The 16,794-nt window shown below is 43.5% G+C and overlaps 2 protein-coding genes across 2 annotated transcripts; both read right to left on the reverse strand.

Moving 5' to 3' along the window:
* Positions 1 to 4,349: 4,349 nt before the first annotated feature.
* LOC307238718 (recoverin-like) lies at positions 4,350 to 6,866 on the reverse strand (the record flags this gene model as incomplete). The annotated part of the gene is made up of 3 exons (XM_080011831.1): positions 4,350 to 4,435; positions 4,653 to 4,764; positions 6,486 to 6,866. The coding sequence occupies 3 exons, from the start codon at positions 6,864 to 6,866 to the stop codon at positions 4,350 to 4,352; spliced, it is 579 nt and encodes a 192-aa protein (XP_079867957.1).
* Positions 6,867 to 12,745: 5,879 nt separating this feature from the next.
* LOC307241726 (visinin-like) lies at positions 12,746 to 16,202 on the reverse strand (the record flags this gene model as incomplete). The annotated part of the gene is made up of 3 exons (XM_080015937.1): positions 12,746 to 12,831; positions 13,049 to 13,160; positions 15,822 to 16,202. The coding sequence occupies 3 exons, from the start codon at positions 16,200 to 16,202 to the stop codon at positions 12,746 to 12,748; spliced, it is 579 nt and encodes a 192-aa protein (XP_079872063.1).
* Positions 16,203 to 16,794: the final 592 nt, after the last annotated feature.

The raw sequence follows: 16,794 nt of genomic DNA on the forward strand, positions 1-16,794 counted from the left end.
CTAAACGTGGCAGAAAGCACGGCATCCTCCGTGGTTTAGGGATAGACTCATTTGTAACACGACCGGATGTGTTTTCATTTCGTACGTGTTGTTTCCGTTTGTTTTGAACTCAGTCTAACAGCTGTGTGAACGCTCCAGTCAGAGCGCATCCATCTTGTTTTCCCATAGTTCACCGTGCGAAAGACGCCGTCGATCCGCTGGTCGTGAAGTTCAAAAAATGCCTTGAAGGCAGCATGGGTGTCAAAACCAGGAGGCAGAAGCGTGGCGTTGCAGTGGACTTACCCTTTAATTACAGGTCAATATCATTCTTATTTCACCTTTCTGGAGGTTCTGAACCTCGCTGTCGTTCTGTCTTTTTTTATAGCTTCCTTCATTGCTTGAACTATGACAGGATGCTGGAAAAGGCGTCCGGGGGCTGACGTTATATATAAAAAAAAAAAAAAAAAAAAAACCCAGATATTTTGTTTTTGTTATTGTTTATGTTTCTGTAATGGTCAGAGAAGTCGTTGCCTCTGCTGACGGAGAGATGAAGTAAAAGCTGCAAACTGGAAAAAAACGCAAAAAAGTTTTTGTAGTTTCTTTGTTGTCGATGATGTGCTGATGAAGAAGGAATCTCTGCTGACGCTGACTTGATTATAATAATATGTTTATTCCAAGGAAGAACAGCATCAAACCCGACTTGCCATGGATGTCTTGGAGAGCAAGGCAGCCAAATGCATTCTCTCCCGAATGAAGCAAGAGACTGTCTTTTATACCTGTACAGACATAACAGAACACATCTGGTTCCAATCCATAGGTCTCAGCTCAGCCCCTGTCTGACATGAATCTAAACATATTCGACTTCCCTTCTCACAGGGGCCCCCAACGTAAACACTCTAATGTTGACGTTCTCCGTGTAACTTTAGAAGCAACATATGTTAATAACCACACTATGCTCTGAGCTCGTTCCTTGGGAGCCCAGTGCCCTTCTTCCCCCATAACAGACACCTCCAGACACCTCATTTTCTTGAGTTTTTTGTTGCGTGTTCACAAGAAGACGTTGGACGTGAATCCAAAATACCAAATTCGTAGATAGATGGATAGATGGATAGATAGATAGATAGATAGATAGATAGATAGATAGATAGATAGATAGATAGATAGATAGATAGAAAATAGAAAGATGTAATGTAGCCAAGAGACCAATAGAGAGATTTGCACTTTAAGACATGCTTTCAATCACTGGACAGAAGATTATGTCAATAATCTCCCCAGTCAGAGGAATAAGAGAGGGGGGGGGGGGGAGAGGTAGAGAGAGGTAGACTTGACTTTTATTTTCAGTAAGTCATGTCACAACAGCAGAAGCTTGATTATGAAGGAACCAATAAACAAAGGAAAATTGAGACAAACCACGTGAAAGAGAGAGAAAGTGAAAGAGAGGGGGAGAGAGAGAAAGGGAGAAAGAGAGGTAGAGGAAGAGAGAGAAAGACAGGGAGAGAGAAAGAGAGGGAGAAAGAAAGGGAGAGAGAGAAAGAAAGGGAGAGAGAGGGAGAGAGGCCGACGGAGCAGGAAGAAATGAAGCAATGGAGACAGCATCGGGAGATAAACAGGGTTACAGTATGAGGTCATTGAGGAGCTGGAGTTGTACAAGGCTTCATGTGAGGGAAGCAGCTCACTACTCCGCTGCCTTGAAGGAAAACAATTTGTCTCTTTATATTATTCTTATTATTTTGTTTTACAACTTGAGATTTTAATCAAAAATGAAATAAATACAAAAAAACAACAAAAAAACAACAAACACAATGGCTCAGCCAGGCAGATCCCTGTTGAGTATTTTCCCTAAAGTCCCTCGAATCGCATGCGGCTGTAGAATCCCAGCAGCGTCGCTCATAAACAGAGACGGTTCTCCTGCCGCTTCGCTTTGGGAATAAATCAGATTCACGGATACGCACGAGTGACTTTTAAATGTCTTGGGAAAAAAAGAGAAGAGAATCAAACACATGACAATAAACTTCTTCAATGACATTGTCTCCTGAAACATGTCAAACACGACGGGACGCATCCACCTATACATAAGATGCAGAATATCTGACTCGACAGAGGAACTCTGGAAAGTTGTGAGAACCCATCGAAATCCATTTTGTTCTATGATATTCATATTCATAATTTATAGCCAAACCAATCTCATTGCATATTCTGTGTATTTCGTATATTTGACAATTCTGTTTTGCCTTTTTCGGCTATTTGTGTATGATTGGAAACAATATATTTTTATTTACTTATTTATATGTATTTCTTATTCCATTGTATTTTCTTATGTTCTTATTTTATTAATGTTCTTTTCTCAGATTTTAAGCTTTTCGTAATGCTCATCATCTGTAGACATGCAGCAATAACCACCATGGCAAATTACAAGTACGTTTTAATGCGCCCGGTGAATTAAAGTAATTCCAATTCTGATGAAGGGGTTTCCCTCCCACCACTAGGGGGCACAAAACGGCGTCATCGGGAGAGAATTATAGAATCTAGAGCTGTCTGAAAAATGTATTTGTATCTGGTACATTCTGGACAAACAATCAAAGTACTTACGATGCCGTAGTTCCTACACTATAGCTCAACGTGATGCACCTCTCCAGCCCATATTAGGCAGTTCATAGGAACTCTTGGACCTCCACATATTTATTTACATGCAACATTTCATCCCCCGTGTCCTTTGCACGTCTTGTACAAAACAGAACAAATTGGAGGTTACTGTGTGAAGATGGTGGATCTGAGCAGGTTATGTCACTGGCCAATGAAGCCTCGTTCAAACTTCATCCGCTGATGCTTCTGTGAAGGTACGAGTACGCTTTGGGGGGATTCTGGTCGAAAGAACAAGTGGCCTCGGCATGTGGTGTCCTCCAGAGGGCAGCAGCCATTATAGCATTTGTAACTTTAAGATATAACATCGGTAGCTCGTCATGTTTGAACTTACTTAGTTTGGATTCCTGAGGGGGCGGGGCGGGGCGGCCCGAAATACTACTGATGGTTGGTTATATTGTTTAGTTTGCTTAATATGTCTTACTGACATATCCTTGACAATGCAACATACTTCCTCACACACGCGAGCACACACACACACACACACAGCCCTGGCCAAATCACACCGTTCGGTCGTCGGCGCGGCTACTGCAGAGAACACTCAAAATAAGTGGAAAAATAAGCAATATCTATCAAAATCCGATTTTCATCATATTTGCAAAATCGAAGACGTGAACTTTCATTCACTGAAAGCTTGAACCCGACACCATCGGCAAACATGTCAAAATGCTTCGACAAAGCAGTCCTACGAGCAGTCGAAACATTTAAATGCCTTACCTTACAGTATGTACTGATTGTCGTGGCGCTGTAGCAGATGCCACATGTTGAAATAATCCAGGGACGGTGCCATCATGCAAGTATTTCCATCGGCACACTTTTTAAAAAGTTGAAGGACGGTGTTGGGATTGGCGCAGAGACAGAGAAGGCGGGACATCTGTTGACGCGTGCGCTACATTCTCACTCACCATTGGTTAAACCCAGACACCTGTTTACCTGTCACGGATTTCTCTAAACAACACAGTGCAAGTTTTAACTCTCATCAACCATTGTAGGAGTCAAAATATATTGTTATTAGCTAGATAATAATAAGCTATAAGATAATAATAAGATAATGTTGGATGGATGGATCTGCTCCTGGCATATTCCTCCTAGCCTCCTCTCTACAATAAACTGGTGTCTACCACCCATCATCTTCTGTGCCTCTGTGCCGGAGGTTCCCTGAAAACATCACTTGGGTGGGCTGTGGCAGGCGGAACTGCCACAGTTTGATTAATTATTACTTTACACAATCCCACAAACGTGCAAACTCAAGTGTGTTTTCACAATATCTTGCCTTGTTTAACCTGTAAGTGTTTTGTAGGCGTACCCATTCCACCTTCTCTGAGCTTATACGGGCAGCGTTTACCCAGAAACGCCCGCAACACGTACTTCTGCAGATAAGCCTATGGCCATCCATGGACAAAAAGGTTTCAGCCTTGAAGCGAGCAGAGCAGCGCTTTGTGAAAAATGAAGATCGTGGCCGTGGAAAGCAAGGTAACCAGAGCGCCTTTGAGCAATGTGGCCTTGGATTTGTTATCCAACCCATGGAATTCCTGCTGGGAGCCCAAAATACCACAGTTCTTCTGATTGGTCCAGCAGTTGGCCTGTACTTTATATTGAGAGTACATTTCATTGCATGGGCTACAGGGTTAATGTTGAAAACATAAACAAACAAGCATAAAAATAACAGATTGGGTGATACATTGTGTTAAGAAATGTTCGTTTGAGTAGTCAGACCGAAAAGTGGGAGATTATTTTGCGGGGTCGTAGTGAATGAGATGAAGAGCCTCCTCATTATCCATCACCCCCTTGATGAATTCTTCCTCCGTCACTCGGTCTGAAAGAGGGAAAGAAGAACAAAATGGGAGAAGTTGAGAAGGTGCTGTAGGTTAGGGATGTAGGATCCTCAGTGTTAGAGCACCCTCAAAGAACCATAAGATAAAAAGATGGAATGAGAAACATCATCCATCCACCCACCCATCCATCGGTCTCTCCATCCATCCATCCGTCCGTCCATCCATCCATCACCCATGCATCCTATTTTACCCTCTCACCATTTTCTCCTTTGTCAAAAAAGCTCCAGAGTTTGTCAGCCCTCTTTTCAGGTGTGTTCTCATCTTTGGGCAGATCCGGTATTTGGTCTTTAGGAACCAGCTTGAGGATCGCCTGTTTGGAGCCGAGGATTCACATCGATCAGACATCACACAAGTAACGGGTCGTACCTCGTCTGTCTGGAGTCATGAAACCAAGATTTATTAATTACTAAATATATGCAAGATGGACAAAATCCCTCCCTTCATGGCAGTGGCCATTCCTCGACCATTTCCTCACTAACACAGACTCTGTTGCAAAGGAGCAGACCTTTGTATACCCCGTCCCTCCATGAATCACCTCCCCAACAAGGAAAAGGCTAGAAAAATCCTTTTTACAGAAGAATAACATAGGATTACGGCTGCTGACCTTACTGTGGGATTAACTGTTTAGGAACATTTACAAAGTAGGGCTTTGGCGAAAACAGAATCTCAAGGGAGAAAATGCTGGACAAGTGGTAGCATTGGTTTAAGTCTCTGTATTGCCAAAGCCACTAGCACACATCCCAGCGTTGCAGCGTCAACAAGGGGCTTAATAACAGATTGGAGCCACTGGAGTGACTGGCTCGGCTGTCAAATCAGCAGCAGATTTACTTGTTCACACGGATACCATCCAGAATAAAGACGGATTTGGCTTTTGTCCCTTTAGTTCTATCCTGGTTAAAGTTACTTCAGATGTTCAGTCTTTTCATTGCTATGCTTGGCTTGCAATTGTATTTTTTGCTGACAGATTCATTTGTAAGAGGCTTCATTTGCATTTGTAAGCTCCATGAAAAACAAGTGAACTTCAAATCTTAATTTAAACCATGAGAAATTGTGGTGGATCATTTACTATGCCTACATCATACAAACACTTAGTTTTCTGATTTCAATTGGCACCCTAAAGAAGATTTTGAAAAAATAAGTCAGTCAGCTCTGTTACGCCTGGATGTGTTAAATAAGGCGTAGCTTACCCGTGCATTGCTGCACTGCCTCCACCTCCCCTGCATCCACCTTTTGGGCTACACTCTTTTATCCAATGGGGCGATTCGAGCTCATCACTCCAATATTTGTGGATTAAGTCAATTCCTGCAGTGATAGAAATATCACCCCAAGATGCTTGAGCCAGTCTGTCAGATTACAGATGGGTTCCAATGTTAACATTTCTTAGGGATTAAGACAAATTGGCTCTACCCATAAGAGAGTTAGCAAATTAGCCATGAGCTAATACCTTTCACAAAGATTTGAATGTCAACATTCTTCTTTGAAGGACAATGTTCCATCATGTTCCTCAGTCTATTAATACCTTGCCATTCTTTGCTCTGTTTACTTGTTTATTAATCCTTAATTTCCTACTTCCCTTCCTTCCTATCTGTATTATTTTAACCTTCCTCCTAACCTTCCTGACTGACTTCAAACCAAGTTCATGGTCGGATCGGTTCTCTTAACATTGTTAAAAAAGAATGGAAATATGTAATGGGCTGTGACGGGCTAATGAATGTTGAAAAGACATTGAGCCATTCATCAATGCTGAATTGTCAAAAAAATATTCTTGGAGAGTACCTCCTTCCACATTCTTCAACTGGATGCATCCTCAATATTTTGAACACACAATAACACATCCAGGCATTTGGAAAGAAGAAGAGTTTGGAACAGAACTTGGGTCTTGAAGGATGACGCCAAGCAAGTTCAAGTACAAGTGAAATATTGCCAAAAGGCCTGGAACTTAAGAGTTCCTTTGAGGCCCAGTATATTATTCAGTTTCAATCAAATAAACTTAATTTTGCATGCCTCTACATCAGTGGCTCAAAAACCCACCCTGCATATTTCCTTGATCTCTGACTTGGTGATGTAGCCGTTCTTGTCCACGTCAAACAGCGAGAAGGCCCACTCCAGCTTACTGGTGGTCCTGCCCGTCGACATCATGTGGAGGGCCACGATGTACTCCTTGAAGTCCAGCGTGCCGTCTGCGTTGGTGTCGAAGGAGCGGAAGACGTGCTGCGCGTACGTCTGGGCATCGCTGTCGGGGAAGAAGCGGCTGTAGATGGACTCAAACTCCGCTCGGCTGATGCGTCCGGTCGGACACTGCTTCTTGAAGTTATCGTACCACTGGACGATCTCCATCTCCGTGAACTTCGTGCTGAGCTTCAGGTCCTCCAGGATCTCCTTGGACACAGCGCCGCTTTTAGAGTTTCCCATCGCTGTGTTAGGTGGTGGTGTTGTTGGTGCTGGTGGTGCCGGCGTGAAGGTGTATACTGCAGCTTCAGTGAGCCGATTTCCCTTAACCTTCTCCGCTGTGGGACTATGGTCTGCTCCTGTGTTCTGCCAAAGTAGTAAACAAGAGTTTGCTGCTTTGCCTTCGGGACATGGAATCCCGGCCTGCAGATCCGTCCACAACTGTTCAATTCAGCGAAGAGAGGAGTGAGTCCTCCAGGTAATCCTGTTGAAGTCAATTAACAGATTAATTAACAGATTAATGCCACTTGGACGTTAGTCTTTTTTACCATGTTAAGGGACGGATTGCCAAAGAACTTGGTCGCGTTCTGTTGTGATGCAGGTTGAGAGCCATGGTATACATTTACCATTAGAGGGAAAATGGACGTAACAATCTATACAGATGATGTGTAACTGGTGTAGTAAAATATGCAATAAACGATTCCTTGTTTTGTTCCTTAAAAAGGGATCGGCATTAAGTGTTGGATTTGGGATCAAACATCAATATTGGACTCTTCAATCGTTACCTCCACATTATTATACTAAGCAATGGGGCATTCTACAATCATGATCACAAGAGATGGATGCAACTTACATGCAAGATGTTTACAAAATGTACATCAAGGCTATATGATTATTCCTGACTTCATTCAGAAATATAATTAAGATAATGTGGACTAGCAAGAGCAAGAGACAACAGGATAGAATATCATAAGTGAGCTAGTCCCATTGATTTGCAGTTCTTGGAATATCTTATTGAAGGTTATGACAGATCAAGGGATCAAGACTTCACACAGTGAGAGGTGGTGCCTACCTGTGCTGTGGCCGAGGTGTCCTGGTGAAAGAGTGTTGCTCTTGCTGTCAGCGCCAGGTGGAAACAGGAACTGACGGCCTCCACCCACCCCGATAAGTCTGTTAAGGAAGATCACAGTAGGGTGGAGTCAAGAAGTGTGCTTAAAACAGGGCGGGGAATAGAAGAACAGAGAAGAATAATGAAGTTTCTGAAAATAGATGAATACAGCTAATCTAGTGTCTATATAAGTACAAACTATTCACATTCTACTGGAATGCAACATTCCCTTTCTCTCCTTCCTACCATCAACAAAATAGTGTTCAATCATATGAAACAAACTCGTGATTTCAGGCAAGTGTATTGGATGACTGTAGCACAGCAATGTTAAGTGTAGAATGGCCAATACCTTACTTTACATCATTACTTTGTTTAATCTTTTAGACACAAGACAAGGTAAGATAAAATGTTATTGGGTCTTGGGAAGTTCAGGGAAATACAGGAACTGTACAAAAACACAGGTTTTTAAAATGTGATATATATGAAAATATGGTAGGTGACCATAGACCAATATGAACTAATATGTTAATTACAAGCACGTGTTCTGCATGTTACACCGACTGAATGTTAATGCCAGATTTTAACTGGATGGTGTGTTTCAGGGGCGTGGCTCGGATTCAAAGACATCAGGCGCTTAGCCCATGCAGCCCATTTTGCAGAGAGTGACGGAGAAAGTGTCCCCGTTATGCACGGTGCTTTGCGGGTAGAACGTCGCTAGCGCGCCGTGGGCGCAGTCAGTACCGTCAGAGAGGGAACGATCGGGGCGCAACTGGCGACTGCCTATGTCCCCTATAGGTAGAGCCAGCCCTGCGGGGCTATTTCAGATCGGTGCTATTCATACAACATTCAGGGGTGAAGCCCCAGACCCCCACCCATAACGACGCCACTGGTGCATTGTTCTGTCATTGCTGGTTGGGTCACTTGAATACGCCATGTAAAGAAACCTTTGAGCCTTCAGAGCAGAATGTACGGATGATGGTTTTTGTTTTTACAAACAAAAAGGAAACCAGTTTGGGTATATAGCATATAGATATTGGTACAGGTCAGGGCGATTAAGATTTGACTTCCTGTTTTGAGAGCTTGAACTCTCAGCAGCAATTGAGGGTTACAGAGGACTGACTGTTTTTGATAAAAATCGGCATCACTAGCGCGCCGATAAAGGGTGCGCTGGCGCACATGGATGGGATGGGCCCCTAGCGGCCACTAGGCCCTGCTACACCGCTACACCAGTTGCAGCAGCGATAGTTACCCCGCTGCTGGTGTGTAAACAAGCTCAGAACAGGCCTGAACTGGTTCTTCCATGTCTATATTTGAAGGATTCGTTGAGATATCACAATCAAAGCATCATACAAATTCATTTTTTCCACTTTAGACGATTAATCAAGGAAACTGTGCTCTAACCTCTTCCACTTTGCTGTGATGACGTTAGCCTTCAGAAAGGACGATTGTTGACTCTCATTGTAAACTAAGTTAACTACTTCAAAAGGCCTGGGAAGTAAAGAACGATAAATACAAGGGTTAACGAATCTCTGCTGTTTATTTGTGTGGGTGCCCACTTCTAATCCTATTCATTCATCCTAGAAATCAGTAAATCGTATTTAGTCTCTAGATTAAAATACAAGAACAACTCGCTCAGCCAAAAATAAATCCTAATTTATACTCAATTTAAAGGCCATTCCGCCAGGTCCGCCATTTTTCAACCCGGGCCGAATTAAAATGTTCCTTTTCCTGTTCATTACAACAACCTCTTTACAGTTGAGAAACTTACCACTCTGCTGCAACTTCTCACCATGCTGTTGTGGAAATTCCACTGCGTGTTCCTGTTCTGTTAACCGGAACAAAATGTATTTTGTACAACGGCTTTCCACGATCCTTCCTACAGTACTTCACACGACTGCTGGCTCGTCGGCCTGAGGGATTGATATTAGCCCTACGCGTTTCTTTGCCGCACGCGGTGCACCTGGTGCCGATGCCTTTTGAGGACTTTTTGGGCGTGTTTCCGAGAGTCCCGGACTGCGTTAATCTCGGTATGTTCTCACCTTAATTTATTCAGGATCTCGTATTGGCTCTGCCGGATCTGCTGTCACGTGCAGGCGATTCCGTCTTGTCGTTAAACTCTGTCTTACGTTCGGTCCCGCTGTGCACGTAACCTCCGTAACCCCCACACCCCGTAATTTTAACTGCAATTGCCAACAGACACATAAAGCACTGGGATTTTCCGGGGTGGCGGGTGGCTGATGGGTTGGTGTGGGGGCGTGGTTGACGGCTGGCTGGGCCCCCTGCCAGCTGGGATTGAGTCCTGGTGCCTTGCACCTGATGGTTTCTGCTGTGCTGAGACCTGCTGCGACTACCTCTGTCCTAGATGCAATAGTATGCAAATACTCCGTGTTGTATGCCCAGCATGCTGACAGCACAGGTTAAAAAAAATAAAAAGACGAGGTCCGGCAAAGTGAAGTTGGAGGTCCCATCCTCATCGCCAAATAATTGTCGTGGAAATTCCATTGCCTGGTTGCTTACCCTTGCTATCAGAAAGAAACTTAAATCCTGTTCTGTTAACTGGAACGAAATGTATTTTGCAAAATAGGAGAGAAATTGATGATGATACACAGTGGCACAGCAGTGCCACAGTGATACAACAGTCGCTCTCGGTAAATTTGTCCGGAGAGAGTTCTTATAAATATAAAGAGTTGGGTGTGTCTTGTGACTACACCCTCAGTTTTGTGATTTGTTCTTGATTCACAGCTGGAAGTTGTTTTTACATGAGAAACAAGCACTGTCTGGGACAGTCTGACAGACTGTCTGGAAAACACAATAAAACCCTGAAAAACCTGATATGATGCACGGTTTGCAACCTTTTTGTTGGTATAACGTGGGACTGCTTGACAAAATTGTGAATTTCCTGTGTTCTAAAAGGAGATTTAAAGTTTTTTAAGTCTCAAACGTTTGCCCCATTTGACTGCATTTAAGCACAGTGAGAATCTATGGCAGAGAGAGAAAGACCTGAGTTGAAAAATGGCCAATGCATCCTTTATTAAAAGCCCACCTAAACCAAACCTACAATAGCTCAACACAGGGATGGACAACATAATGGGGAAAAATATAAATACCATGGGGCTGATAAGAAGTGTTTCTAAAACCCGCCCCCTTGCCTTTAGAGCAGCTGTAATGCGTCTTGGAATGTTCTTCAGACCTGAACTGCGTGTGGTGAGATTACTCCAAGAAGAACCACCTCCGGTACTTCGAGGGGAAGAAGGAATCAACGTCAGCGCAATACAACCTGATATTAGACCATTTTTACTGTCGCTCTAAGTCGTTCTTAACGTGCATAATGTGTGCAATGCGTGAATTGCCGCCCTGCCCCCTCCAGCCCCGGCCAGTCTGGTCTTGGACGGCAGCTCCTTCTCCACATTAGGCCTCGATAACTATAGAGCGCTACGTAAGTCCTCCTGCAGAGCGCTGCCCCTAATGTTTCCTGATCCCACGGCTTTGTTAACCTCTGCATAAACTAAAACCATGTGACGCGTTGTGACGTGGGGTCTGGCGTTGACCCGCTGCCTGACTCCGAAGGAGGATTTTGGCACTAACAAAGTAGTTGATGAGGTTTTGGAGACCACTGCTTTGGTGGGAAGGGTGGGACGACGAGGTCCAGATTGAAAAGAGGTGTAATTATCCTTTTAAATAAAACTATTTTCACTGACAGATTTTGGTGTTTCTAGTTTACACATCCTAGATCTTCTTTTAAATTCACTATTTTGAGACAATTCTATCCATCCATTAAGATTTTAAGTTTAAAACACAATTTACTACTTACTTAAGAAGCAGTTTTGCACTTTGTCAAATGGACAAAGACAGTCATTCTAAACCCCAATGAAGCTCCTCTCCTCAAGACCAAAGAAAGTCATGATACTCTTCAAGCGATGTGTTGGGCCTGCCCTCACCGTGAGGAGTTGAGTTTCTCCCTCCCTACTCTACCTCCCTCTACTCTTCCTTTACTCTACCCCTACTCTACCTCCAATCTACCTCCCTCTGTTCTACTTTTAATTTACCTCTACTTTTCCTCTGCTCTACCTCCCTTGACTCTACCTCCCTCTGCTCTACATCCCTCTATTCCTCCTTTACTTTACCTCTGCTGTACCTCTACTCTACATCCATCTACTCTAGATCCTTCTACTCTACCTGTACTCTACATCTACTGAAGACTTCTTTTATTGATGTCTGGTACATTCTGGACAAACAATAAAGGACTTTCTTTGGGTTATGTTGATGTAGTCTTTCATTATAGGTCAATGTGATGAACCCTCTTGGCAAAAACAGGCAGTTCAGATGTTTCTCTCTTGAGATATTAAACATTTCCCTTGCATTGCCATACAATAGTAACTCATGGACCACCACATGTTTATTTACATGCAACATTTCATCAAGGTCAGCAAAAACAAAAAACACATTTCCTTTGTACGTCTTGTACAAAGCAAAACAAAACAAATGCTGAATCTGAGCTGGCAGGTTAAATGACTGGTTAATGAAGCCTCGTTTACACTTATATTCCGTCGAGGCATCTGCTAAGGTATGAGCGCGCTGTGGGGGAGACGTGCCCATGACGGCCGAGATACTCCCACTTCTGATTCAGTTTCTGATTTAAAAAAAGTGCTAAGTGGAGTTGGCATGTGGTGTCCTCTGGAGGGAGGTTGAGTTCAACAAACCAAAATGGATAAAAAAAAAAGTAACAGAAGAATAGTGCCATGGAAAGCAAGTCGCCATGGAAAGCAAGGTAACCAGAATGGCTTTGAGCAATGTGGCCTTGGATCTGTTGAAATGAAATTCCTGCTGGCACCACACCACAGTTCTTCTGATTGGTCCAGCAGTTGGCCTGTACTTTATATTGAGAGTACATTTCATTGCATGGGCTACAGGGTTAATGTTGAAAACATAAACAAACAAGCATAAAAATAACAGATTGGGTGATACATTGTGTTAAGAAATGTTAGTTTGAGTAGTCAGACCGAAAAGTGGGAGATTATTTTGCGGGGTCGTACTGAATGAGATGAAGAGCCTCCTCATTATCCATCACCCCCTTGATGAATTCTCCCTCCGCCACTCGGCCTGAAAGAGGGAAAGAAAAACAAAATGGGAGAAGTTGAGAAGGTGCTGTAGGTTAGGGATGTACGATCCTCAGTGTTAGAGCACCCTCAAAGAACCATAAGATAGAAAGATGGAATGAGAAACATCATCCATCCACCCACCCATCCATCGGTCTCTCCATCCATCCATCCGTCCGTCCATCCATCCATCACCCATGCATCCTATTTTACCCTCTCACCATTTTCTCCTTTGTCAAAAAAGCTCCAGAGTTTGTCAGCCCTCTTTTCAGCCGTGTTCTCATCTTTGGGCAGTTCCGCTATTTCCTCTTTAGGAATCAGCTTGAAGATCGCCTGTTTGAAGCCGAGGATTCACATCGATGAGACATCACACAAGTAACGGGTCGTACCTCGTCTGTATGGAGTCATGAAACCAAGATTTATTAATTACTAAATATATGCAAGATGGACAAAATCCCTCCCTTCATGGCAGTGGCCATTCCTTGACCATTTCCTCACTAACACAGACTCTGTTGCAAAGGAGCAGACCTTTGTATACCCCGTCCCTCCATGAATCACCTCCCCAACAAGGAAAAGGCTAGAAAAATCCTTTTTACAGAAGAATAACATAGGATTACGGCTGCTGACCTTACTGTGGGATTAACTGTTTAGGAAAATTTACAAAGTAGGGCTTTGGCGAAAACAGAATCTCAAGAGAGAAAATGCTGGACAAGTGGTAGCATTGGTTTAAGTCTCTGTATTGCCAAAGCCACTAGCACACATCCCAGCGTTGCAGCGTCAACAAGGGGCTTAATAACAGATTGGAGCCACTGGAGTGACTGGCTCGGCTGTCAAATCAGCAGCAGATTTACTTGTTCACACGGATACCATCCAGAATAAAGACGGATTTGGCTTTTGTCCCGTTAGTTCTATCCTGGTTAAACTTACTTCAAATGTTCAGTCTTTTTATTGCTATGCTTGGCTTGCAATTGTTTTTCGTCAACAGATTCCTTTGCAAGATGTCCGCTTCATGAAAAACAAGTTAACTTCAAATCTTAATTCAAACCATGAGAAATGGTGTTGGATAAATTACTACGGCAATCAGTTATGTTAAAGGTTTGTATCAACATCATATAAGCACTTTGTTTTCTGATTTCAACTGGAAGATTTAGAAAAAACAAGTAATCAGCCAGTTCTGGTACGCCTGGATGTGTTAAATGAGGAGTAGCTCGCAGAGCCAGTTCTTTCAGACAACTCGACAGCACCACACGCTTCCACGCACTTATGGGCCGGCCTGTTTAAGCAGCCACTCCCTCCTGCCCGACCTGCTTTGCTTCCTGCTTTGCTTCCTGCTCTGCTTCCTGCTTGCTGCACTCCCTCCACCTCCCCTGCATCCACCTGTTGGGCTCCACTCTTCTCTCCAATGGGGGGATTCGAGATCATCACTGCTATATTTCTAGCTCATTCAGCATGCCTATGTTTCTATACAGCGGGAGTGATGTGAGCAATAGAGCCCAGACGCCCAAACTCAAACAATGCTAAATAAATTAAGATCAATTTAAGTTAGATCTTAGAGTTGTCTGTCCGAAATTAGGTTCATTTTGTACTGCGATAAACATTTCCTCAACAACACCCAGCACAATAAGCAGAACAGGGCTTCTTCACGTGGTCTGAACTTCATTGGTATGCCTTGCGATTCTGAGAAACTCTAATCTAATCTCCTGGTTAAGACTTTGTAGTCTACTATTTGTTCTATCTCCTTACTCTCTCTATATTTAACTTTCCAGCCCTAATCCACAGATCCCTTGTTTCAGAACGTAATTTCTGTGTTGGGTGCCTTAATTTGTTTATCTGCATTGAATAAAGTCAAATCCAGCAGTGATGCAAATATCTTCCCAAGATGCTTGAGCCAGTCTGTCAGATTATGGATCCAATTACGGATTACGGTTCCAATGTAGAAATTTCTTTGGGATTAAGACAAATTGGCTCTACCCATTACGGTGAGTGTAAGTGAGGTGGCGTCTCAAATTTGCCATGATCGAACACTTATCAAAATGATTTAATTGTCAACATTCTTCTTTAAAGGACAGTGTTCCATCGGTTCTTCAGTGATATTTTAACCTCTCCTCTATTCTCTATTCTGTAGTCTATTGATACCTTGCAATTCTTTGCTCTATTTACTTATCTTTGAATCCTTAATTTCCTACTACCCTTCCTTCCTACCTGTATTCACTTAACCTTCCTCCTAACTTTCCCGACTGACTTCAAACCAAGGCCCAGAATGTTATCTGCTGCTACTATACGGTCCGATTTTCTTAACATGGTTGAAAAAGAATGGAAATATGAGCAGACTGGCTGTAAGGGGCCAAAGATTGTTGTAAAGACACCGTGGCCATTCATCAATGCTGAATCGTCCAAAAAATAGCCTTGGGTTCTTGGATAGTACCTCCTCTTGCATTCTTCAACTAGATGCATCCTCAATATTTTGGACACACAATAATACATTCAGGCATTTGGCGTTCTTGATTTCATGCAAATTGAAGTTTGGAAGAAAGTTTGGGTCTTGAAGGATGACTTCAAGCACGTTCAAGTACAGGTACTCCTCACTTTACAACCTACCTGTTTGACGACCATTCAGACTTACGACCAGCTCTCAGACCAATCGGTATTATACAATACCGCGGCGTGCGCAGCGTTTCAGCGTCAAGCATCCCATCTCATCACCGTTCTCAGTCTCAGTCTCTTTCCCGCAGTCTGTCAGTATTCACTACACTAGCGTTCGCAAATCGCCACGCCCCCTTACCATGAAATAAGACGGGTCCTCGCTTATCAACCAATTCGCTTAACAACCTGGTTGTAGGAACGGAACTTGGTCGTTTAGTGAGGAGAACCTGTACAAGTGAAATATTGCCAAAAGGTCTGAAACTTTAGAGTTCCTTCGCATACCACGGTATATTTTAAGGTTTCAGTTAAAGAAGCCTTATTTTGCATGCCTCTACAACCCCAAAAACTCACTGTGCATATTTCCTTGACCTCTGACTTGGTGATGTAGCCGTTGTTGTCCACGTCAAACAGCGAGAAGGCCCACTCCAGCTTACTGGTGGTCCTGCCCGTCGACGTCATGTGGAGGGCCACAATGTACTCCTTGAAGTCCAGCGTGCCGTCTGCGTTGGTGTCGAAGGAGCGGAAGACGTGCTGCGCGTACGTCTGGGCATCGCTGTCGGGGAAGAAGCGGCTGTAGATGGACTCAAACTCCGCTCGGCTGATGCGTCCGGTCGGACACTGCTTCTTGAAGTTATCGTACCACTGGACGATCTCCATCTCCGTGAACTTCGTGCTGAGCTTCAGGTCCTCCAGGATCTCCTTGGACACAGCGCCGCTTTTAGTGTTTCCCATCGCTGTGTTAGGTGCTGGTGCTGGTGGTGCTGGTGGTGCTGGTGGTGCTGGCGTGAAGGTGTATTCTGCAGTTTCAGTGAACTGATTTCCCTTTACCTCCTCCGCTGTGGGACTATGGTCTGCTCCTGTGTTCTGCCAAAGTAGTAAACAAGAGTTTGCTGCTTTGCTGTCGGGACACGGAATCCCGGCCTGCAGATCTGTCTAGCACTGTTTAATTCTGCGAAGAGAGGAGTGAATCCACCAGGTAATCCTATTGAAGCCAATTAACTCAGATTAATTCCACTTGGAGGATAGATGAAGAGGGATAAAGTGTTTTCAATTTAGTTTGGTGACCGTCCATCCGTGGTATCTGGTTGCTACTCTTATGTAATCTCACCAAAAATGTTTTAACCCAAGCGTGGAGGGGAGAGTGAACAGGAAACTGATAATAAAGTGTGAGCTATTACAAAAATGGAAATAATTGTTAGCAAGGAAAGGATGATAATAGGATTTTAGATTTGGATGGCTTTTTTATGATGTTAAGGTACTGATTGCCAAAGAACTTGGTCGCGATTGCCCCATTTGGGTTGGGTTGACTCCCTGAATGGTCACA

The sequence above is a fragment of the Zeus faber genome (genome assembly GCF_960531495.2).
Source record: "Zeus faber genome assembly, chromosome: 1".
Lineage (NCBI taxonomy): Eukaryota > Metazoa > Chordata > Actinopteri > Zeiformes > Zeidae > Zeus > Zeus faber.